The sequence below is a fragment of the Ischnura elegans genome, chromosome 9, assembly GCF_921293095.1.
Source record: "Ischnura elegans chromosome 9, ioIscEleg1.1, whole genome shotgun sequence".
NCBI classification, from domain to species: Eukaryota; Metazoa; Arthropoda; class Insecta; order Odonata; family Coenagrionidae; genus Ischnura; species Ischnura elegans.
This window is the reverse complement of record NC_060254.1, coordinates 3554624-3581989: the sequence shown is the minus strand read 5'-3', so window position 1 is coordinate 3581989 and position 27366 is coordinate 3554624. Positions and strand designations below refer to the sequence as shown.

Genomic DNA, 27366 nt, shown 5'->3' with positions numbered 1-27366 from the left:
TACCAACTCAGATGCTGCCAGTGGGCCACAAAGATGGAATAGGGGAAGCACAAAGAGAAATACACGTACATAGTCATCTTGGCGTTGAAAAATATGCATTTCCCTCATATCCTTACGAAAGGAAACACGTGAACCTTAGAGTGACTAAGGTCTAATGCCGAAATAAGGTATAAAAGAGTCCTCTTCTGCTGAAGAGTGAGGGTAATTCCTGCACAGTGACGCAGGAAAGGACTGCAAGAAACAAGCGACTTCCTACGCAGTCACACGCAACGGTGCAAAGTTATTTGCATCAAAGGCGAAATTTGTCATTAAAAAAATCACAGGCTGGCCCAGGAGTTGACCCTGGATCTCTTGATTGTGCTAGGCTAGGTGCGCTACCAATTTAGAAGTGGGAATAGCAGCACCACAAACACCGTAAACAAGGTCATATTGCGGTGCTTATTTTCAACGAAGTACAGATCTTATTTTCAACGAAGTTGAAAATAAGATCTGTACATCCCAGAATATACCGTATATGCCTGAATATAGTCCCCCCTTTTTTTCCAAAAATGCCTGTGGTAAAATTAAAGGGTGGGACTATATTCAAACGCATTTTTTTTAACTTTTCCCGAAACTGAAGCCTCAAAATTAGGGGGGGGGGGGGACTATATTCAGAGGGGGACTATATTCAGAGAAATACGGTAATTGTTACTAGAATAAATACCTTCATAGTCAATTTTTTTCGCATATTTTGTACTTCTTAACCCTTGTGACTCAACTCATAATTGAGGAGATTGGAAGCCAAGGGCTGCAAGTGATTTTCTCTCTAAACAGAGTTAGTTACAGACATTGTTAAAATTAATACATATTCAAAAACTTTGTGGCCAAGGTCTCTGTTTTTGCTGACATCGAGTGGAAAATCAAATGCTCCACTATACATCTAATTGATCTCATTTTTTTTCTTTGCCTAACTTCTGTTCCTAACTTTGTTTAGAAAAAGAAATCACTCGCACCCCTTGGCTTCTCACCCCCTCAAATGTTAGCGACGACAAAATTTTTGACATGGAAACCTTTAGTGTGGATGCCGGCATGTGGAGCATGCTGCTAAAATTTTGCCAGAAAGCTGCTGCCATTTAATTTTTTTATGTTGGCAACCATGTTTTTACCAATCATACCACCAGCACTTGGGAGGTCTAGTTTGAATCCTAGAAAAGCCAAATGATTATTTCAAAGCAAAGTTCATCCTAAGGGAAAATTAACTAGGAAAGGGTCGGCCACAACACAGTAACCAATCCCTGAGAAGGTGAAAGGCTTATCAGTGAGAAACTTAAGTGAAGGATTAGGTAATATGGATTTAGACTGAAGAAAGGCAAAGGTAAGGGCATGAATGGGAAATGTCACCTTATGCAACACAGCCACAGGACTCAAAGCCATTCAGTTAACATGGTGGAGGTCAAAGAACAAATGGATTTCTGAGGCCTTTTGATTCACATGGGAAATCCACATGCCAGCAAACTATCCCTCTGCTTGTTTCCGCCCTGCACACAATGGCCCACTAAGATACAAGGCACCCAGTGCAATAAGCCACTTAATGCCAGACATTTCATCTTATTCCCTCAATATTATTGTGAATTCCTCATCACTGCATTGATCACAACCATTTGACAACTACAATTGAAGATTTATCACATTTGGAACCCATTTGCTCCACAATATGTATACCAATTTACAAGCAATAAAACTCATAAATGTAACCAAATGGTCAGAGCCCAAAAAAAACACTTAAATATGGATCACATTACGTGCACTGAAACATGCACATTAATAGTAATATGTAACACACTTGGGTGATTGCAAATACATAACAAAAGTTGATATAATTGGAACATATACTTAGTTGAATATGTCCATTTAATCTGTAAAATCTGTGTAAACTGTTTAACTTGGTCAAAAATCAGACACAACTAAACTACTAACATACATAATGAAATGCCGCTGCTATGTCATCTACCCAGCAATTTGACAATTCTAATGAATGATACATCCAAATAAAAATAAAAATTGAGAAAACCTAAATTTTGTGAGAGGTACATGATTTAGATATATGTAGTATGTATGTACAAACATTTACAGACAATGTAACAGTAAATTGATCTTGCTGACACATCTAGAGTTAAATTGAGCATCAAAATAACCCTTGAACATTGAACACAGTTACTGATGGCAAGACACTTTCAACAAAGTGTGGCTTTCACTTTTTCATAAGTGTATGCTATAAGATACTATTTCATACCAAACTGAACTAAAACCAGTATGATTTTATATTCAAGAAAAATATCCTCACTGTTAACGAAGCAAAAGACATCCTCCACACTAGCCTAATTAGTCATGAGCTCCTCGCACACTGACAACTAATTTACCGAACACAATGCAAGTGCAAGTACACTGACTAGACACCAACACATTCATTCCACATCATTTGAAATTTTAGCACTTCAAACGCTCGCACTTGGCAATAGACTAATTTCCTATTAACTAGGCATACACTTCACTGTAAAACGTCTTAATTGGAAATTAACTTCATACAAATTCGTAATAAAAATTAAGGAGCAACTCATTCCAAAGGAGTATATCCTTCGATATTTTGAAAGCTCATCATCTAATATGGCTGGTTCCACAGTTCAGTGTGGAATAGCACCAAGTAATTCCTCGACATCTTATTTCCAGAGTTCGAGTGTCAGAGATATATGTACAAATATAAATTCATATATTCACTCAAAGAAATATCTCAAGGACACCAGGAAAAGAAAAACCAAATTCATGTCAGAGTAGCACATCACTGCTATTGTTGGACATTAAATAATTCTTTGAAGTGGAGAAATAAAACAAAAACATTTATCACAATCTCACCCACATAATCACTACTACTTAAATAATAAACTTTCTCACATTGACTGCTCATGCAACAAAAGATAGAAAATAAATACAACTAATGGAAATTATTTTCCAATTTGAATTTCTAGAACCAAAAATAATCTACTTACAAAATGAAATTTTAAAATGAAAAGGAGTAATGGATTTCCATTGCATACTTATAAAAAATGAAAACCTATACTTTCCTGGGAATGTTTTCAATCACACTATGTGGTTTTTCAACATACCAAATGATATATTTGACGCATAGCCTTGAATAATGATTTTGAAATGAAAAAAACAGGCATACATTCTTCCATGTATAAAAGTTCACAAAGGTCTAACTTATACTTTCCATTTCTCTCTTATCAGATGAATGTCTTAAAAGCAACCAATGCAGAAAAATACCAACCACACACAATCTGGAAGACGTAATTCTTAAGAGGAATTTTCTGAACTGATGTCTGCCTTGCTGGACATCTGCCTGTTTTGAATGAAGGGAGGTAACTTGGAAGCTGGATGCACATATTTGCTGGACCACGATAGGGACTGGTAGGAGACTTCAGCTGCTCCATCTTTACAGTCTTCAACAACCTTCACCGATGCAAGAACTGCTTTCTTACGTACTGCAACAGACAGACGACCAAATGCAACAATGTCTGTGGCACTTATTGGCTCACTGTGCTTGACACACCTCACAATGTACTGCGCATGAAATAGAAAAGGATCACCTGCAAAAGATAAAATTTTCATTATAATTGACACCACACATCAAGAACACCAATGCACTACAACATGAGAAATTACCTCTGAAAAATGTTACATATTAACCCTTTCCTGCCGTCACCTACAATAGAAAAACGTTTTCGTACCTCAAGTAGCATAAGAATATTTTAAACCTCTCTGTATGGAGCTCTTTGTTGGGGGTGAGTTGCCTGGCTGTTTTCGTCCCTCAGATTTGGGGCCCAGCTCATTCCCTTACCCCGGCCACTGGGCTTCACCCTCTAACCCTATCATAGCACGAATCCACAGTCAACTTATCGCATTACCAGTGTTTGCTTCAACCAAACATTGTAGTTGATTTTAAATGATTTACTATTCTAAAAGAATTCCTAACGTTTTTTTAAGCATTGTGGAATTTTAAACGGGTTTCTAGAGTTAATAACAACAAAGTTAGTAAATATAAGGTAATAAGACTGTAAGTCCGGAAGTTCATTATTTTTAATGCTCAAATTCCGTTTAAAAATTGCTTGGGCACAGAACAAAATGAAGAATTCATTTCAGAGTGCATATTAAAACATAGTAGTATGCAATAAAACATATCACTGAAAAAGACGACTGAAAACGTAACTACTATGCAATGGATTCCTGTGGTGAGGATGGTCATAAATGAGTGCCCACTCACTCCCAGGAGGGTCGGGCTATATTGCCAGGGAGTGGCCCTAAGGACTTGCTAAGCTGGGTCTCAGGCCGGGCCTGAATGCATCGGACAATTGCTACCTCAGCGGTCACTTCCCTTCCCTCGCAGAGCCGACGTCTGGTCGTCTGCGTTGAAAAATCCACGACAGCTATACGCGACGTCAAGTGTTCTGCGTATAAAAATGCCCGTGGGCTCCACCCAACGTCCGGCGCGAAAGGGTTAATACTTAGAGGTCTGTGAAAGTGGTTCTATTTTTTGCTAAAATTCGTTTAAAAAAAAGTGATTTCGGTGTTATAGAAAATCTTGGCGGTGTTATTATAATGTTAAAATTTTAGCACATTTCTAGGTGATTTATTATTTTTTGGTGCTCATTTCACAACTGCTTATACTTTTTTAAGCATTTTACATAACATTAAATACAAATTACGACAGTACAAAATTTCTGATAAAACCAAATGAAGGAAATGGTTCAAGGTACATGCATACCTAAATGGTTCAACCATTAATATTGTAGAGTGAGCAAGAAAAGGTGCACAGTGAACACTCGCCACGCAGTGTGCTGCGCCGTCGTTTGCCGCTGTGCAGGCGGCAGAAAACCGTCTCATCTGAAAGCGGCCTTCCGTTCCCAGCCAGCGGCTGTGTTTAAGTCTACAAAATTGTTAAGTTAGACCCACACATAAGTTTTTCCTGCAACAAGTTATCCAATAACGCTGTTTACTGTGTGTCATGGTGAGTCACCGGAATTACTGCTCGGCATTGGATGTGCGCTGGGCACGTGAGCTTTTCACTCTTTCGCGGCCACGTTGAATTTCTTTCAGGTTTTCATTGATTCAGAATACAGTAAACTCTTGATTTTACGAAGCAGGATTTTACGAAGTTTTCGATTATACGAAGTGATATTGCGGTCCCGGTGAAAAGCCTATGCTAAATACATGGCGCTATTCGATTATACGAAGTTTCGATTATACGAAATTTTTTGAATTTACGAACCTCGGCTCGGTCCCTAGGAGCAAATGGCATTCGTTTATACGAACTACGGCGAAAAATTTGTCAACAAAACTAGTTACGCCGGCGTAAGTAGCTAAAAAATCAGCGCTTCCAACTGTGGTCCATCAAAAGTGCGAAATCGTAAATGATAATGCAACTTTGGAGAGAAATGGGTCGCCTAAAACCTCACTGTGGGAATTTAGGGGGAGTAGGAGTTAAGTTAAAATATCGCGGCTGACATTATGCCCCTATTTACGTGCCTGTTCGTAAACATAGCATCGACAATAATTCGTAGTTTAACATGTCAGGAAGGTCGCGCGGAGTATTTCGTACACCCCTAATTAACCCTTTGCACTGCTGTGAACGTACTTCGAAGACTACTTGACTACTTTTCGCCGAAGCACTTCGAAGGGTCCCTAATCCGGGACCCTTTCCTCGACGAGCTCACCCTCGCTGGCCCCTGAAACTGGGCTATTTTTTAATGCCTTACCTGACGTAACCCTGGGTTTCAAAGGGCAAAGGTGCCATGGGGGAAAAAAGAGTAAAGTGCGTGTTACTGTGGGGCTGTGCGTCAACCAAATGGGCACGGACAAAATAAGCCCGTTGTCATTGGGAAATTTGAAAGGTCACAGTGCTTAAAACATGTAAAATTGGAAGCCCTCCCCGTTTTTTACCATGCAAATAAAAACAGCTGGATGACCCGAGAAATTTTCCAGCAAACGGTTATACGTCTACACAGAAAAATTTCTGGAGAGAACAGCAAAATTGTTTTAATAATGGATAATGCCACCGTTCATAAATACGTGGAAGGTCTAAAATTGGCTAATGTTCGAGTCCTCTTTTTACCCCCGAACTCGACTAGCAAGTCCCAGCCCTTGGACCAAGGCATTATCCAGAATTTTAAAGTCCTATACCGGAAGAAGCTTGAGCGGTATTACTTGCGATGGATCGGTATGTACACATTCATCTATTTTGCTCATGTGCATTTGGATATTGATTTAGATATTTTTATTCATGATTATCATTCTTTCAAATATATTTGCTACTTTTATAAATGGGAACAGAAATTAATAACATCCCGAAATGGACGTTGATACATGCAATCCGCGCCATAATATCTTTTCGTGTATATATTGGCCTTTGTGAATGAACAACTTAAATATCTTAAGTACTGGGCTCTATTTACCGCCAATTTATATTTCAGGCTTCTCGTAATGAAGACGCACTTCCAAGTCTAACCATGAACATTCTTCTCACGCGCTTCCCCGTTCTCCCATGCTGGGGTTCTGTCTTTCCAAAGCCGTCCCTTCCCTCCTGCCGCCTTTGGCTGATCTTGCTGACACCCACCTTACGCATCCCAAACCCCTCCTTCCCCAGCATTTCCCATTCACTCCCTCCCTAAGAAGACTGAGCTTGTGTGCGTCGCAAAAAAATACGGCCCCCAAAAGTAGACTGAGGCAGAGCTGAAGGCCATTTCCCCACCCTTCTTTGTCCTGCCCCCTTCACCAGTCCTTGTGCTGACCACACTTCTTCCCTCAGGCAATCCCCATCCCACTCTTATTCACCCCACCCACTGGGAACGTTCCCCGATTGTGGAGAAGGGCATGGTTCATCTTTACCTGCAACGGGGGGAAGTTATTAACCGGAGAGAGGCGGAAGAAGTATCTTCCACTATCGGGAAAATGGTGCCGCGCTTATAATTGTCTCTCTTCTTCTCTGCTGACTTTTCAATTGAAATTAATTTCTTTGCTCTTTCCACACTATATTTATTTACGATTATGGCGCGACAATTTTTTAGTGCTAAAACTAAGAAAATCTTTTCTCTATGTCAATGATCCTTTGCCTAACTTTCAATACGGCGGAGAAAGGAACACGAAAACTAAATGAGGTGACGGTACAGGTTTTTGCGTGTCATTTTTTGGGAATTCACGCTAGCGAACCAATACTTAACCACGTTGAGAAATGATAAAACGTCTCTTGTAGGAAAACAATCAATGTGGATAATAACGTTTCTATCTATATTTCTCCGATACTGTAAGATGTTTCTCCTGTCGTTTTCCGGTTGGAACCTTGCTCCTGTCGGCATAAAATGAGAGAAACATACTATATGAACAGGTCACCTCACACCCGGTATGAAGAATACAGTCCTGATGAAGAATTAAGTCTTTTATGGCAACGTCTGCGAAGATGATGGAACACAGTAGTCGGACGGAGAACTCAAACAGAATTTACTTCAAATATTCGCCAGAAGATAATCACATCCTATGTTATTTATGATCGTAATTGAATCTCAGTGAAAATAGAGCACATTATGCTGAAAATACGAAGTAACTCGAAATATTAACTTACGAAGGTTATTTTGGAAACGGGCTAAGACCCTTGTTTTTCTTTTTTTTCTCGTCACTGAGCGATAGAGGGCGACATAAATGGCGGTTAGGCCGGCTGCCGCTAAAATTCCGTGGGTGTCAGAAACAAATATCTATCGTTTGCATACTTAATAGTAGCTATTGGCTCCTAACCGCAAATTTATAACTGTTAATTCTTGCAAACTTGTTAATAAACATTGCAATTCATTATTTGATTACGTTTTCTAAACTGGTCGGGAATTTCTTTAGCGATCGTTGATGTTGAAGTATGAACAAGAAATGGGAATTTTACGGTGATATAATTATTTAACGATTTTTCACATCATAAATCGATAGCAAAAAGCCTTTTCTATGAATTATACAGAGAATAACCACCGAAAACATTTAAATAAGACCACTAAAGACAAAAAACGGCGGAAGAAACAAAAGCGAAAATTTTTTCGTGACTTATGAAAAAGGTTTGAATTTACGAAACTCGATTTTACGAAGTGCCAATTTTCCGGTCCCACTGACTTCGTAAAATCAAGAGTTTACTGTATCTCATTCTTCAGGAGAGAAAGCGCGTCATTCTAGACATTTCTGATTATTCCAGGGTTGATAAATGTGAAGCAAAGAGAGAGGTCACGATTAATTTAACGGCAAATTCCGGCGGAGACATCACTACAGTGCGCGATACTACGCGAATTCTATATGCGCGAGACAAAACAAGCGAATTGACCTTGGATTTGTAATGAGATAGATTTAAATAGATTATGACTCATTAATTGTGATTTTTCACTAATTGACCTAAAATTGCAAAATGTCATTTTTATTTACTGATTTCATGTTATTTCGCGTCTCTCGAATTTCACCGATCTCAATTAATACATAATTCATACAGCATGTGATGGAAAAAAGGATAACTGCACCAATACCTTGTATTCAAGGCATCCATGTCCAGGGCTAGCACAGCACATCTTGAATTAAAGGCATCTGCATTGAGTATGTTATTGGCAAAGAGAAAGCTGGAGTCCACCTGGGGCTCCTAAGGGTATGTATGGTGACAGTTGCAACAAGGGGAAGTGTTCCCAGTGGTAGGAGGCGGCAGGACCCCCCAAAGACACAAAGCCCCCTTTTTCCCCATGGCTACCTGCTTTAAGTCACGGATCACCTACCCACTTCCTTGGGTAGATTCCTTTTTTAAGGACTCATTCCCACTCACCTGGGTAAACTAGGTAATCACCCCCAAAATTGTGGCCAGGAGTAATGTAGTGACCTCTCTCCCAAAGGTCACAGAAGACACGATACTGGAGAGATTCCTTTTCATTCGATGGATAATCCCAAGGAGGATCAGCCATAGGGATGGCATCAATGAATGGAGACACTGAAATTAAAAAAAAAGGGAGATTAAAATAAATGAATACAGCATCTCCAATCGAGAACAATTAAACCTCAAGGACAACCACAATTAATAACACCAAAATGTTACCCTAAGTGTAATTATAAAAAGAATAGAAATAAGTGATGGGAAAACAGGTGAAAAGAGTGAAATAAGACGGAAATACGAATTTTACAACAAATGTGCACAGAATTGAACACGTTAGGGGGTGTAAGAACTTGCAGGGTGACCACTGGGTATCGAATAAAAAATTTCAGATACAATTTTCCGCTTATCCAAAGGATTTGATGTTTTGCAGGGTGGTGCCCAGTCCTTAAATATTATTAGCTGAAGACTGCTGATGGGGTAGAAATTACTACCCATGGGAATTATTGCTGAGGGTAATATTCTCAGATGATAGAAACTTGAAAAGGCTTTGGAGATACTTCTTGGGCACTTACTACCCTTCCACCTTTCCCAACTCCCGTGTGTTTGACAGTCACTGTCGTAAGCGAGAGCTTCACAAACCTGAGTGAGTGAGTTCGTGTGTCCTCCGCGGACATTTGTTCCTTGGAGCAAATCCGCGAGGTGCTGTTGTGAGTTTCGCATTTGTATAATCTCTTAGTGTTTTACCATGTTTTCGTTCATTACTCCCCTTGTTAGCATTATATCTTCTCACCCCCATCTGCCCACCAAAGAGTACGGCCCTGGGGAATTAGTTTTCTTTCAACTGTTTAGCGACCGTAGTTCGTTCAATCACTTATATGATAGAAACTTATCTACACCCTGAGCCATTTCATCTCAAATCAGGCAGATTGTGCAAAATCATGTCAGGCGACCACCACCGATTTCTCTGAAAGTTATATATATGAAAGCAGTATCGTTATGATGAATAATGATCACTTTATCTCAGCTCAGAACTGAACCCTTATAAAGTTACTATCCTTTGAACATTGCAGAGTCAGGCATCAAGAGTAAAAAATGAAAAATACATAAATAATGACTTCCAAAGAACCATGGCCCATAAAGCAGTGGTTAATGTTTCATTTTGAAAAAAAAAATCATTTATGCACATTCTGACATAAATTGCAAGTCATTTGGAGCAATAATAAACAAATAGGACTTGTTTAAACAAAAATTAAGTCATTATTTAAAAATTTATTACTAAAAAAGGCCACCTATTATTTTTATTGCGAACGGTTTCCGGGAGCATCTACGTGCTGCGCTTTGTTGTGCAAGCTTTCGCATCCGTTACAGGGCTCATCATCAGGCGATGAATGAAAATCGGAAGAAGGTTGTCAATAAACATGTTCACCAACCCTCCTCACTCCACCGGAGTAGTGCAGGAGGAGGATGACACTGACGTCAGCAGAACTCTCAGCCCTGTCCTTGAGCGGCGAGCGGACTCTTCCATGAGGCTGGTGAATAACCTTGCTTGCAACATCATCGCTGTGTTCTCTTCCGGAAGATTCTCTTCCAGGTCTGGCTGAGTTTAGCGCCGTCAACTCGACTGAAATTCTGGGGGCATGGAGTCGGTCCTTGGCAGAAGGAAACAGGTCGCTCATTAAAGAAGTTCTGAGAGTTCTGCTGACGTCAGCGTTGCCCTCCTCCCCCACTACTCCGGTGGAGTGAGGAGGATTAGCGAATATATTAATTGACAACCTTCTTCCGATTTTCATTCATCCCCTGATGATGTGCCCTATAACGGACGCGAAAGCTTGCACGACAAAGCGCAACATGCAGCTGCTCGCGGAAGCCATTAACAACGATGCCTCTTGCGGTGAAAACCTACGTTCAAAGCCACCTTTTCTTTTCTTTAAAATCTCTCAGTGGGTAGTTTAAATGTTCTGCTATCAATTAAAAAATAAAAAAGGTAGTATTTTTATACTTTTTGTTTTAAGGCATGTCAAAGTTAGGCATGTTTTCAACTCTTTTGCACCAAGATTGCATACATTCAAGGGAAAAAATGAAGTTTCATTCTACTTAGCATTCATAACAGTTTAAAGTTCATATCTGAATGATTGGCTACATCCATTGACTGAAAGCAAGTTCAATCTTATTTACTTCCATGGCATCCAATGTGTGCAAACACCCACTGCGACTGACTGGAAACAGTGAATGAGTCACAATTTGCTGAGTATTTTTCAATGGCACTTCACATAAGTCTTCTATTTTGGGCCATGTGGAACAATTCGATGGACCTTGTGGATGTGGATGTATAAACGAGACACTAATGTCATTGTCTTCTAAACACACTGCAGTGATTTTAGAAATTCACCAGGTTTTTTGGAAACATATAATGAAGTCATTCATGATGAGATCTTGAGTACTGTATATAAGAATGAACTTCATATGATAGGGTTATTACATGAGGTTCAATAATCGTATATATTCTATGAACTTTAGCTCTCTTAACAAGAGCATCTCAGAACTTACAGAGCTAAAAATAGTCAAATTTACCACTTGATATAATGTTTAGCTCTTTCCCAGCCAAGAATAGGGGTAAAGATTTCTCCAACTTGCCCATTGTCTTCAGGGATTCAGGAATCCAATGATTCCAATCTAATCTAATTGGATTCCAGAATCCCTGAGGATGATGGACAAGTTGCTTATCGAAGCGATGGAACGAGACATGGAGGACCTAACCCATAGCAAAACCTGAGAAATATTTACTTCCAAACTTAACACTTAATTACTGCTTTCAAAGCTCATGAAAGTAAAAAAAACACAAGACATCTACGATGGAAAACTATGCATTATTAGTACAACATCCAAATTTTTAAGAGCTAAAACTACTAAATGTGAAGACCCTCAGAGCTTCATCAAAAATACCCTGTACTCATTCATTGAATTAAAGCTTTCCCGCTGAAGGTGACCGAGGGTTGGAAACTCACCAACATAAGCAGTCACATGAGCATGCTCTCGGGGGAACGGCTCAATTTTCTCCACCTCCTCCTTGAGCAGCGCAGCAGGATTCAACGAACTCGAAGCTTCTTCCCCACTTTCCAGCACCATTACCTCCTCCTTTAAACGAGAAGAACTGATGCCATGATTCCAGGCTGTAGCAGCAAATATTTTAGAAAAAAAAACATAGAATAATAAAATTGTTGACCATGAATGCATCATCAACAAATGGTAAAATCCAGCGGAAAAGGGCCAAGATTATCCCCATCCCTTGAGTGAAAAAAGATCGAGTACTGCACTGGACCGTGGAACAATCTGTGGAAACACCAGTCAAAGAGGATCCTAGCCAAGTGAAATCTTTACAATGTGAATGCAAAGACATTTCAGTGCTATTCACGTGGGAACGACCATTATCCTACTTCTGGGCCCTGTCCCAAAAGGATTAACCCAACTGTCAAAATGTGTTTCGATAAATTCTTTTAGAATACCAGTCACACAATCAGCTAAGGGGAATCAACATATTAAAAAAACTGGAAAGAAGACTTTTAAAATGTGGTTGGAATGGGACTCTAACCCAGGAAAATCTGATTTCATACCACATCCTTTAACAGTTGCACTAAAAGGTTCATTAGATAAGAAATCAACACATTAGGAGAGCGATAGATGTAACTCTCTTGTATTTTGAGAACTTACAACATACAGGGTCAGGTCATATGTGAGTTTGAGGAAATAATGAAGATCAGCACTTCATAAGAAAGCAATGCCAATAAAGTCCATATTGAAGGTTTAAGGACACAAAATGTAGCAACAAGGAGAAAAAAAACAATACAATGGTAATTTATTACATATGCATGAACGTTTTTTTAAATTGATGAAGTTAAACTGGCTAATGTTGACAAAATATTTTTACTTTAAAGTATACCGGGACTAGCCGTGGTGATAACTTTTACGGGAGTCACCCGCAATGCACAATCGTGCGAAAGATCCACAGAGAAAAAATCATTCGCCTTGACCAGGATTCGAACCCGGATCCCCCGATTTCCGGTTGAGTGCTTTAGCCAGTTAAGCTACCGAGGCATCATTCTTCCCTGTGGATATTTTCGGACACTACCGGACAAGATGTTGCTGGACTGCTGAGCATATGATGCCACAAGCAGTCCAAATCATGCGCACAGCGCCACAGCCGGAGAGCAGGCCCGGACATAGAACACTAAGAGGTGTTCGCTCTAGACTAGTGTTCTATGTCCGGGTGTTAGTGCGATTGTGCATGGCGGGTGACTCCTGTAAAAGTTATCACCGTTTTATCTATATTTTTACGTTTACTGAAATAAGTTACATCAAATTAAATAATGGACTATGTAAGAGCCAATATATCGGCCTGCCGCACGTCAAGGGTTAAGCCATCGATAGTATATCACTTGACAGTCACAAAGCTGCTGAAATTAATAAACATGAAAATACATTACTTATACATGTTAACTGCAAATTTATTTCTCCTCCACACAGTAAGTACTCCACAAACAAACATCTGACTCATTTACAATTTTAACCCTCTCTTGCTGGTGCCTGCGAGAGGAGAATGTTTTCTCTGACATGAGTGGCATAAGAATATTTTAAATCTTTCTTGGCTGAGCTTTATTTATGGGAGGACAAGGAGGGATATAACAATGTAACCTCCTTTTTCAACAGAGGCTAGGAGATTGGCAGTTGAAGTCGATATCACTCTACTAGAAGTAGATAACTCTTGCGGAGTAGCAACAATAGCTGGAAAAGCTTCAACAAATGCTTTGATAGAATCTTGTCTTCCGATGAATCTTGTGTCACACAGGCCCAGGAGGCGTGTTTTTTGAGAGTCTGGTACAAGATTCTCAATATGTCTTTTTAAAAAGTCACCACTTTGAGTATCATTTCTCATCATATCGACCACTTCACTTACAGCTCCCACACAGTTTCTTACGTAAGGGATGTCTAAGGAGTCACTCAAACCCGAATTCAGACGGTGTGCAACACAGTGCATATAAACAGCTTTGAGATATGATTTGCGTAATCTTTTATGAATGCCAGGCAAATGACCACTAAACGTTGAAAAACCATCACACCCAGCCAATGACTTTATCCATGTTGAGACCTACACTGGCACAAATGGTTCAAATAGATTCGTAAATGCTTTCAGAAGACAAATCAGTTATGTAGGTAAATGCGATGAAGTCTTCTCTCAGGATAAGTTTATTTTCTTTCGAAATGTGCCGAATGCAAAGTGAAAACAGCTTTTTCCAGGCACATCAAGCGTTTCATCTCCTAAAATGGAAAAACAATCTGCACTGTTTACAGATTAAGCAACTATTTTCTGCATACGTTTTCCACAAATGTTAATAATTTCATTCTGTACTTCAGGGCTAATATAGGTTGCATTTCGTGCACAATTAAAAAGGTGGTTTTTTAAACTTTTGTCAGTGACTGCTCGGTACCTAAACAAGGCTCGAAATTTGCCCTCCTTTTCTAAAGGTTTTTCAGCCGTTAGTGGTCCACTGTCCTGACGTCCCTAAAGGGGTATTTCATTTTCACCGCAGAATACAATTGTGTCAATTATAGGCTAGAGTGAAGCTCTGTTTTGTTCTTTTTCTTTCTCCTTCTGCGAATCCAGCATCATGTCTTCGATGTCTTCTACTCGGCCAGAATCGACCTTAATAAACTTTCTGCAACTACACAAGAAAATTTGTGGTATTCAAAGTTACACTGAGAGGTAAATTTATCTATTACGTCTTTCCACTTCCTATAAGGCAGAGTTACTAAGGCTCCCAATTTTTGGTGTTGGCCTTTACCAGTGAACACATTGGCAAATAACACTCAAAACTTACAATAAGTTCCATCCTTAACCTTAGAATAAGCAAGCCAATTGAACCTTTTTAGCCAGGTACCACGAAACTTTAATTTTTATTGTTAATGATGGTTACTGGAAAAATACAACTCTCATCTGGATAAAATAAATCATTCAACACTTCGCTTTTCAAATCCGCAGATTTATAAAACTCTGTTTTGGAGTGAAATAACTGGTCAAAAACTATTCCTATATCTATAGAGGTTAGGCCAATGATGCTTAATTGATAATCTGTACGCCAAATAGTATTTGACTGAGCACAAGAGGATGAACAACATGGAGTTGGAATTAACGGACTTCTTTCTTCTTCCGCTTCCCCACTCCATTCCCCCATCCTTTACCCCCCAACCCCTCTCCCACTTTCACCAACTCATAACCATACACCCTCCTTTCCGCATGTACATATATAAGACTTCTTGATGTAAACCATGCATTTGTACCTGATGATAGCGATGATTCGCTGAAACGAGTCGTACTTGAATAAATACTGTGGACATTCACAAAGTTTTTTCACTTTCATTTATAACTTCTTTCTTCTTCCTTCGAGCCATCAGTGGTTTCTTCTACCTCTCGGGGCAACAGCAAAACTAACACTTGTTCTCTTGATTCCGCGATCATTTTTAAAGTTTTTGGTCAAAAAACTAATCAATGGTTCTCTTACTCATTGTTAAAAGAAGCAGCAGTGAGGAGTAAAATAAAAACTTGATTCCATAGCGTTAAACAAACATCAAAAGGACAACACTCATCCCGTTACTGTCTGCAAATATAAATTAGCTGGTGACACAACAGAAGTCTTTACATCAACTAAACACAAGCAAATATTCAGCTGTAGACACTGTTCATTTCGTTCATTTAAATTTGCAGGTGTACTGGTATTGCAAAAGCAATGGGGGGGGGGGGATGGAAAGTTTCCCGACACGTGACTTTCCCTTAGCCAATCAACTGAGCCGAACGTAAATGTATCGTTTTATAATGTATTATTTTAACAAAAGGAAAAACCTGTTTTAACAATGACATGATAATTTATTATCTGTGGACTTTCAGCCGATCCATGCTTAATTAATTTTTTTATGCATCTAAATATTTCGTGGGGGGCCCGGACCCTCTGGCTACGCCACTGTTCATGACCATCGAGAGTTAACACAAAATTGTAATGAAGTGCTGCATAAGACAGGATAACTACACTTTTCAGTGCCTTGCTAAGGTTTTTTCAACTTAGAAATGGCTCCAACTTACGAATAATGTCTCAGAATGCATCTTCTTCATACGTTGAGGAATCACTGAATATGATTTTTAAACAGTTCCACCATATTCCGTGTGATATACAAACTTGAAAAACATTACCTCATTTGCCTTAGATTTTTCTTTCTTGACATGTTTTGGGATTGGTGAGCCTGTGATGCCCATGCGCTGCTTCCTTTTATTCTGCTTCCCCTCCACAATTCGGTCTATCATACTCCGTAGCTGTTTTTCTCTTACTTCTCGGTAAGCAGCAACCTAAAATACAATGAATACATTCATTAATGCAATTCAAACATTTTCCACCACAAGTAATTATGCAAAATACATCCAAAAATTCTTATACTTTAGACAAACAAAAAAATTAATTTCAACTTCAACACAAGAGTTAAAAAAAGGAATTAGTTACATCTGAATAAATTCGTAAGAACTAATAAATATAGAGTGGCAGGTATATGATATATATGATATATATGATCACCAAGGTATACACAGATAAAACAGAAATGAAGGCAATACCTCAACAGATTAGGAGGAATTTTAATAAAAGTTTCTGATTACTTTGCACCCGTGTGCAATATATGTACATAGAAGCATTGGCAAAGATTTACTGTCCAACTAAGGAAGGTATCAATTGATATGGCAATGTCCGCTAGCAAAATTCTATCAATGAAAGCTATTGAGCATGACGAAAAAGATGTATTTATTGCTCGTTCTCATCCCGTATTAAGCTTGAACAGTTTATGCTGCGGAAGCTACGGTCGTGATTTGACGACGTATTCCACAAGTTTTTTGCCTCCTCCAATGTAGTGTACTTGAATCCATATCAAGGCGACAAATGTTCTTGTGGGGGTTGTTGTTCGACAGACCATCCACATGTAGAATGCAATCATTTTAAAAGTAAGCAAAGCAAAGTTTTACATATTAAATTGAAATACTGCTAGAAGGTTTATGCTAATTAATGTTAAAATCCCTTTCATGTGGAATTTCTGAGTTATGGTTTTATTGCATTAAAATTCTCAAAAAAAAGTGTGCCACTTTTTCCGCGTGCTGAAGAGGAGAAATCCAGAAAAACCAGGAATCCTTTGGTCTCAAGCTCTCCGGATTTGAGGTCCTCAGCTGTATACATATTGTGGTACTAAGGTCAAAGTGGTGGAACTGGTCCATTGTTTAATTGTGAAACATTTCATATAATATTTCATAAACCACAATAAATGAGTTGACTTGTTCAAACACACTGAATTTTTGATGAACTAATTATTCGGCACCACATATTGTTCTCAATAATCCCAGCCTCCAAAACATCAAAAGCAAGAGATAGGAGTAATAGCTATAGTAAAATCTCTATCAATCCATGGCCATTTCGAACATTCCATTGGAGGCATTTCTCTCGTCTCATGGATTGAAGATGCTCACACTGGAGTCCAGCTAATTGACTCTCTCTAACAGTTTACTCAGGCCTTTGGCTACAGCCTGTCAGTAAAATTATGAATGGAAATCTCTGGTGATACAAACAGGCTGCAGAAGACAAAAATCCAAATGATAAGAACATAAAAACAGTGTATACATATAAATAAAGTAGATTTTTTCGGGTCAGATAAATCATGCCGACCCCACTTAGGGCCCCCGCGCACTGGCAACTTTTTCAAAGCAACTATGTATTTAGTTGCTAAAAACCCACGTGGTCTATTTCTGCCGGAAATATTTACTCACCCTCGGAATAGGTCCAGACACAATTATTTTGTTGTGGCAACTAAAAAGTCGCCCGTGTGCGAGGCCACAGTCAATGCTGTGTGTTTTATTTGAACCTCCTCAAAGTAACTACATAAGTAGTTGCTTTACAAAAGTTACCATCAGTGTGCGTGGGCCTTAGAATGGACAGAATAAATTGGAACACACAATGGGTGAATGAGAAAAAAACCCACGGTAAAAAAAGCATGGGAGGCAATTCCTTTGACAACAACGTTTAGAATGGAATTTCCTCCTTGTATAAAGAGAAACATCTTCCATTGGTTTTTCTTCAATGTTTTATTTATATACTCTTTTTGTCAAGGTGATTTATCACTGACTAAAATAAATATGTAATTACATTGGTTCATTCCATGTGTATAAGCAAGCTTTCAGCAAACTATTAAGCAATAATAATAATATGTTTTATTTGCCCAAAAGACCAAGGTACATTCGTCAAGGTATAAGGCACATCCATCAAAAACATGAGTTACTTCACAAAGCATAAAATCGGTGTACATATATATCACATATAATAATCACTCATAACAAAGAAGGAAAAAAAATCACATTGTATAACATTCCATCAAGCCCTTAACTCATGTAAGTATTCCTCCAAAGAGTAATATGAACCTGAAAGAAGGAACCTTTTTAATTGCATTTTAAATTTTTTAATATTTTTTACATCAGCAGGGAGTTTACTATATAGTCGTACCCCCATTTCCCTCAGGACCAGTTTGTTTAAGTTTGTCCTTGTAGTAGTGTAATGTATGTCATGCTTGCATCTCGTGTGATGGGAGTGATGGTCACTATTAACCTTTTCCCTACCGTACACGTATATATACGTGTGGACGTTTCCTGACCCGGGAGACCACGGGCGTATATGTACGTGTGAGATTTTCCCGGTCAAGAAAACGAAACCCGTATATATACGTTTTCTAGCTCTCCCCCTTTCAGGACGGTCGTGGGTTTAGGTCGCCTCTGTCTCGGGACCCAATGCTTCGGGGTTTAGGATTAACCCTCCGAATCCGGGAGCAGGTACCCGGACCCTTCGTCTTTAATAACCCCTCTCAGTGGTAAGGGACAGCGGTCATACAATTGTTTATAGAGTCAATTTTCGAAATAAATATTTGTTCATTTCTCAAGAACTATAAACTAAGAATTGAATTGTTTGTCTTTTGATCAGCGTTTACAATTTTTAAACGAAATTCTACGATAAATATTAACTTATATCTCGATTTCAGTGTAATTATCATATTACGACTGATAATAGGGTTGTTCACCAATTTTTTTTTACTATCTTAAATGAAAGTGCACACCGAGAGGATACCGGCGGCAGTTTCAGCGCTTTTCTATTCAAAAATTTAATCCCAAAAAGGCTAAGCGAAAAGTGTGGAATCCGAGGGCCGGCTCAAACGCTCCGAGAGCGCACGATGGTTGCCGAAGGCATGCTGACGTCACACACAGCGAACTTCTCGCGGAACCCGTCAACCCCGTCGAAAAACCTGTGATCCTGCGTCAGAGAAGACACAACGAGGGTGAAAATGGAGGAAATTAGGAAGAAGGCGTATATACTATATTGCTTTCTACCGCTTTGTAATTCTACCACAATAAGAAATCCGGGAAAACGTTTTATTGCTGTGCCTCTTAATTCTCGTGTGCGAAGGAAATGGTTAACTGCAGCAATGCGAGATGACCAAAAACATCAACGGCAAGACATCTTATTATTGCTGTGAAGATTATTTTAATGTTAGTGTTAAATTTATACTAAATCCCAGCATTACAACGTCAGTTAACGTGATTTATTGTTTTACTTGCGGTCTTCCAAAATAAGTCGAACGGACGAAAACAATTTTAATATAAGTTATTTGAAGGGAAATAATTTACAAAAGATTAAGAACAATGTTTATGCTTCTATTCAATGAACACCGAAGTTAATTGATGCTAACTTAGTCTTAGATTTAATACACCAGAGATTGCCATACAGAAACCAAACATAATGTTTATTGATGAAATATTCTCGAGCACATTCTCAGCCGAGAGTTTTGGAGTTGGTGAAAACAATAATATAACTGACTTAATAATGAAGCTACCCCAATGGATACTTAGGAATACCTAATGATCCAATGTACGTCGTTGATTTGCCGTCTGGAATATTTAAGATTGCCACCAGAGACATTTTCATCACCATCATCAAAATTAAATTGAATGACAACTTAAAGAGATTAGGAGACCAATTACAAATAAGTAAGACGAGAGTTTCTTCTACTATCCACACAACTTTACCTCTTATTTCTCATCGCTTAAAAAATTTAATATTTTTTCCGAAGCATAACAAATTTGATCTACCTTTGTCTTTTAAGCCAATTACAGCAATGTACAGTATATAATTGAATGTTTTGAAATTCAAATTCAAAAGCCCTCTGATCCAATAAAGCAAGATTTGACATGGAGTGAGTATAAAAAATGTAATGCCATCAAGTATTTAGTACCTTGTGAACCAAATGAATTTTTAAATTTTGTTCCTCTGGGTATGGCGGAAGAATAAGTGACAAAAATTATTTTTCCTGTGGTTTCTTCTGATTTTGTGCTCAGGACAAACTCTCCCTTTCATAGTGTATATATTATTCTCTTTTCAGTTGGATATAGCAAACTGCTGAATCGCCGTATTCTTTTCTGGCAGGGCTGAAATAGTTATCAACCCTTAGACCCATAGCACACGCCGATTTTGGACGGCCGTCAACATTCCAATGGTGAACAATGGAAGGGTATGGGAGCTTGCACACTGACCGACCAGGCACCGGCACCGGTAAAAAGTCGGTTAGCTACCGGCCAATGCCACTGCGGATCCCCTGCGCCAGCTCTACAACCAAGCAACTTATCTTTTGACCTGTGAAAATCCGGCGTGTGTGCAAGCAGCGCTTTACCGGTAAAATATCGGCCGGTATTTTACCGGCCGTCCAAAATCGGTGCGTGTGCAAGGGGCCTTAAAGTAACATTCACAATAATAAATATTTACAATAATTCGCCATTCCATATCATGATTCAGACAAATCTGAGACAAACAAGATGATTATTTTACGGTATTAGTTCCCTTATGTCACCTAAGTTTTTATAGGCTATAAATTATCAAAAGCCTTTAAAACTAAAAAAACGAGCATTGCGTGACAGAGATTTGTGATATATTATGAAATGTACCCCTGGAGAACCATTTCAGCGTTTACTAGGGGATAATTCGAATAAAAATGGAAGCCAAGGTTGAGTAAATCGTAACAAAATTAAGTATTTGATGCAAAATATACTCATAAGTACGATTAACATATTTAACAGTGCTATCATAATTAATATGCATTGACTCCTAACTTGCCTGCTTGACTCCTTGAATTTCCGGAGCGCTAAAAATGTCATTACTGCGTATTTAGATATTTTTCTTGCCTTGCCCTCTATTTATTAATGATGAAAAATGAGAATCAGAGCACTCATGTTAGGTACAGTATTAGAATTAGCCCTCACAAAACCACAATCCGAAGGCATTTCTCACCACGGCATCCACAAATTCAAGCACGGCTCGGATAACGGCGTTCACCGAAAGCGTGCAGTCAGCGAAGTAGCTGTGTGTGACGTCACAGCCATTCGAGCCTGACTTCCCGCCGAAACTGGCCGTTTCAAAGGCGCACAAATTTCAACGGAGCACTAAAGAAAATGTAATGCACCTATTGCAGAAATTTTTTCACCAATGTGAATTATTAGCCAAAACTCACCGTTATCATCTACTTAAATGGGTATTTTCGTTTGAGGTTAACACCCCTATTCTTACCCGAAATTTTTTAAATATTTTTTGCGTAATTTGTTGAATTTTATTCAAATGTTCTTGTGAAATACTTCCTGTAAAGTCAATTTCCATTTTCTTGTTCAACCACTGCACCTAATTTTCGGAAAAGAAAATTTCAAAAAATTCTAAAATTGTCGAGTTTTCAGATACATCTGCCTTACAGCCAGAAGAGGAAGAATCAAAATTATATATCTTCGGCGATAAATCTTTGGCTCGCCAAACTGTGCCTTTATCACTTATCTTCCTTTTCTTGGGAGCATTTTCCTCCGCATCGGACGAGGAATCATCAGACGTAGCCGCGGAGAAGTGCAGCTCCCGCGATATCCTGGATGTCGAGGGCAGCGATATAGATGTCAATTCACCAGCAACCTCCATTCCCAGATCATCGTCCTCGGAATCGAAGCACAGGTCTCCATCCTCACTACCACTGCGGGTCAAAATCTCCAATATCTGTTCATCCGTTTTCAATCTCTTCGCCATGATTCCAGCCGCAGCAAACAGAGATTAAAAAACACTGGTGGTACACTGCCAATTTTTCACGACGAATACAGTAAAGTTATCACTCGCAGAATGAGAACCACAAACGTCTGAACCCAAGAACGACTTAGACAGAAGTGAAGGGAAACTTTATAATCAAAAAGAATTGTGGGTATGTGAACGAGAATGAACTTTACCCATTCTGAGAAATACGTTTCTATACTGATGGGTGGAATTCCAGAGAATGTCTTCATGAGTTGTTTCAGCCCGTGGTGGAGCGTATTTTCCAAACAAAATGAGGGATTTAAAAAATTCCGAGAAAAAACATAATTATACTGATGGATGCAATTCCAGAGAAGCTCCACAGGTGTTCTGAATGCCCGAGTGGAGCGTACTTTCCAAGGGATACCAAGGTTGCCCTGTGACAGACAAAGAGCTTTTCTTGCAAGGATTTTTTTTACCTCGAGTAATGCATTTCGGAGAAATAGCTAATGAGATTTTTGGAAGGGTTTGAATTTGATAAGAAAAATTTTAGGAGCATATATTTGGCATTGAAAGGATTGATGCATTAAATCCGTTAAAATTGACCGTAGAACTTCGTTTAAAATTTGACAATGCTCAGAAAAAAAAGAGGAATTCAATTCAAAGTCTGCAATTTACGTGCAAGCAACAATTATCCATTTGAAAAATCCATATAAGCAATCCATAAGTTGACCGCGAACCAATTCCGCAGGTATGGTCGTGAACCCAGAAAGGAGGGAGTACATCAACCCTCGCTGCCCGAGATAATGCGGAGTCCCCGCTGCGAGGGGGCGAAAAAGGTTGGAGCTCGGAGAGTGTAATAATCCGCTAGACCCTTCTCAACGAATGCCCTCAAAAATGCTCCGTACCACGAGAAAGAAGAGTTTCTTGGGGCTCAGTACAGCAGTCATGCTAAGACGAAAACTCAGCGGTCTCGAAAGGGTTAAGGGGAAAGCTTATGATATTAGATTTGATGTACAACACAGTAATCATTATATAAATGCAAGGCAGTGGCAGAAGGCCTAGCTCCTTGAATAAGGGTCTGCATGAGTATCTGGATGGTTTCTGGGCTATGATTCTAACAGCCTTTTTTTGAAGTCTGAAAATGCGCAATGAGTTGAGATGAGAGGAGCCCCAAAAAATTATACTGTGTATGATATGGGAATAAAACTCAAACCCATAGTACGGAGTAAGGAGTGTATCCCTTCTCACTGAACTACAGTGCAACCTCGATATAACGACACACCACGGTGCACAAATAAACACTCGCTATAGCGAATTGTCGCTTTACCGGAGGTGGAGCAAATAATAGCCAATATACCTGTTGCGAACAGATATACAGGAACAGGAGTGGTGCGGCGACAGATAAACATCTATCCGATAAACGTAAGCGTAAATCCAGACGAAAGGCGATGTTTTTTTGCATCACTAAATTTCCTCACTCAAACTACGACTAACTATTCAAACAATTTATAAGCGCCGCACTGAATAAAAATCATGCAAAGCATTGTTTCGTCAATCATTACATTTATCGAACGACAGTTTACCACATAAATTTGAGACTGAGCACTCCATTAGCTTCATTTCTAACAGATCGCTAGCAATTACAGAGGTTAAGGAGTCTTGATGAAATTCTTCCGGCGGTGAAACCCTCGCTATAGCGAGAGCCAACACCGAAAGGGTCTCGTAAAAACGAATTTTTTAACACGCTTATTATAGGGTCAATTGACGGTGCATCGGCTATCTCTCCTAATAGCGGGGGTGTCGCTATAGCCCGTACTCGCTTTAACGAGGTTCCACTGTACTAAGTTGTCTCAGTAAGTAACATGTGGAACTTAGATTATGACTCAAGAGATCAGTATGCTGGGTCCAGGAAAGATTTGAACTCAAACATACACCCAGAAACTGGAGAGAAGACACTTGCTCAATTGATTTGTGATTACTCTTAATAAGTAGGCTTGATGAGAATTTTTCGCTGTGGAGAAATGAATCAATTTGCTTTTTTCAGCGTTTACAATTAAATGGTTTTCATTGGCCCACTTACCAAGTATTTCTGTAACTTGCCTAGCTTTATCAATCAGGTAGCTACGTGAAGAAGAGGAGATGATCACATTTGTGTCATCGGTTTGGTGTATATATTATCTGTGTATGATAAAGTTGTAGGTAAACCTTAATGTATATCAAGAATAGAAAAGGTCCAAGAATAGACCCTTGTGGGACACCCATTGAGGATGAACAAATACTAGAGGTATGTTTAGTGCCATCGATCAAAAGATTTACTGTCTGAGATCGATTGTGAAGGTGCGATGCAATCCAGTTGAGAGGTGTGCCTCTGATGCCCATATTACCTAGTTTGCAAGCAATTACAAAAGTTTACGGATACAATACAGCATTTAAAATTATCTGCACATACGAACACTCCATGAAGTATTGAGGAACCACAATATATTCAAATATACTTAAAAAATTAATGAAATGTAGCACCAGAATTAAAAAGACCGTAGACAACTATTCCACGTATGTTATTCCACTATCCAAGGGCATTGAACCAGCACTCTACGTTTTATGATAGGCTTAAGAAACACTGATTATAGCTACTTATAATCAGAGTTTCTTAAGCCTACAGTTATAGACCTTAACGAGCAAAATAATTCATGTACTCTACAAAAAGAGAACTATATATATATTTTCGTAATCCAGAAACTTCATCATATCATTGATTTCATCACTGCAAAAACTGAATTCGTAAAATAGGAATTAACTAATAATTGATGCGCAGAGATAGCCTTAACTTGCATAACAGAGACAGTAAATTTCAATACAATACAAACCTGTTTGTGATAATTTTGTTCCCTATGCTCCTTAAATCGCTCCACTGCTTCATGGGAGGGTTTCTGTTGGAGGGCTGGAATTTGAACAAGCCGGGCAAATCCTTTATCGACTAAAAGATTCACCTCTTCTTTCATTAGAGCCAGAGGAAGACCTTGATGCCTGCACATGAAATAAGTACAGAAGTGATTCTAAACAATGTTGATCAAGAAAGCTCAATACTTTTTAAACCGTAACTGTGCACCTCTTGATAACCCAACAACAACACAAATTCATACTACCGACAATCACGGTCTTTAATACATTACAGTTTTTCGAAGTTGAAGTATTCTCCGTATTGCGCAGCACACTTTTCAAATAAGATTGACGTAATTCATGATTACTCAAAATGTGCAATAATTTGCATGTTATAGCAATGAGAAAAAGACTTCCAACACTTGTGAACAGCATACACATGTAAATATGGGCGAATTCATAATTTAAACTTACTTCTCTTGGTATGACAAGTTGACAACACTTCCTATGAGGTGACCCACAATGCGGTAATCTTGGCGTATTTTGAAAACGTCTAAAAGTAAGAATACATATATTTTTTATAGTCTTCGGAAGGAAAAAATACTCGCACAAAATACAGACATCTGCAGAAAAATTACCTTCGACATTCCACACTAGAACTCTACCGTTTTCCACAACTAAGTCGATCATTTTAAATGAATGCACTATGATGGAGCATCTAAAATATAGCTCAACCTATTCCGAAACCGAAGATAATACGCAGTAAACTTGAATGTGAATTAGCATAAATAATTCAATTTATCCACATGTATAGGGATAATTACAAAAACTAATACAAAATCCAGCCGCAACTATTATTTTCCTCGCTGACATGAACGGCCAACAACAAAAACACCGGCAACAAGGTGATCGATAGCTACCGCAGTATCGAAATATTCGATGGATCGATCTCTTGATGTCGAGCCATCGACAGGCGACGACTGCGGCCACTTCGAACGTGTTTTATTTAAAATAAATTACGTATTAGGGAAAGATGGACTTAATATCCTTTGATGCAAACTGCTGGAATATAGATAAAACCAGATATATCTGAATTTCTATCTTGATTAAACTGGACTATTACAGCCGTAAAACTAAATAGGGCGAGGACTATTCTGTATCTAGCCTGGGAGGGCGATTCCTCCCCCTCCCCCCCCCCCTGGCATCAAGTTGTCCGGAAAATTTTTGAAAAATTGCTTGCCTGGAAATACTTTATATCCATCATTTTGTCCCTTAAAATCTAAATTGAAGCAGATGCAGTTATTGCATGTCAAAACTAGACAATAGTTTTAAAAATTTTTTATATTTCTCTGAGTCTTAGGGGGGGATCTATCCAGGATTTCTTTCTGGGGGGGGGGGGGGGGGGGGCACAAGCAAGGCCGTATCCAGGATTTTGTTCTGGGTGGGGCACAAGGATACCTCGTAATACAAAACGAACGCAATGATAATGGGACCGTATTAAAAATCTTGCATATTTTTGAGGGTCTGGGGGGGGCACGTGCCCCGGTGGTTCCGCCTATGGATCTATCCCTCTCATCCCCCCATAGTTACGCCACTGATTCTGATCCAACTTAACACTTCTACAAACTGACTGTCATAATTGATTCCATCCAGGTTATGGGCAATTTATTAGGGATTGCGCCTGGGTTTGCATCATAATAATAAAGTGTTCATGTTACCCTCATTAGTTGGGATATGTTTGCTGAAGTCTATTTTGTCCAAGATTTCTTCTAAATAAAGTTTTAGGAATTAAAAGAGGGTGACCCCTTGTTCCAAGGAACACTAAGTTACAATGTCAGCATTAGCAGGGTATACCATGATATGGTGAGGTTGACATTTGGACAGCAGAGGGTGTAAATTGATGTGTACTACCTTTTTAACCCCACGCAGTAAAAATATTGGCTGAAGACTGGGTAAGAAGACTGTTGCAGACAAATACTAGTATTGCTCCGATTCCAGCCATTCAGATCATTCAGACAGAGACCCACTGATATTTTACCAATCACACAACTCAATGGCATTGCGAGGAGTACCAAGGGGTCCAGACACCCCCACAACCCCTGAAATATAAAAACATACATAATTACTTTGCTTCATATAAGAAAAAAATATTAAAAACTAATGTATTTACAAAATATTTTAGAAAGTATTTATTTAATTTGCTCTACCTCAGTAAGGCAGCACCACCCAGAGGAGCATGAGCATGTTGTGTCTAATAAGTCGAGATCACGGAACAAACTCCCTTTATTCGGCATACGCCACACACAGGATTACTGAGGTATTTTTAGATACATGAGCATGCGCTAACCAACACCAGTTCCATAGCTGCTCGCCTCACACCACCTAGTTGCTTTTCGACCCCTCGAATCGCTGCTGCTGTTG

General features: G+C 39.0%; 1 protein-coding gene across 1 annotated transcript; it reads right to left on the bottom strand.

The window, feature by feature from the left end:
* Positions 1-1854: 1854 nt before the first annotated feature.
* Positions 1855-25877, bottom strand: LOC124165571 (tRNA-splicing endonuclease subunit Sen34). The gene is made up of 7 exons (XM_046543028.1): positions 25584-25877; positions 25420-25498; positions 24933-25092; positions 16149-16301; positions 11917-12046; positions 8867-9028; positions 1855-3623 (listed from the first exon to the last, which is right to left on the bottom strand). Exons 1-7 carry the CDS (start codon positions 25633-25635, stop codon positions 3331-3333), a joined length of 1029 nt encoding a protein of 342 aa, XP_046398984.1. The 5' UTR covers positions 25636-25877; the 3' UTR covers positions 1855-3330.
* Between the last annotated feature and the right edge of the window lie 1489 nt (positions 25878-27366).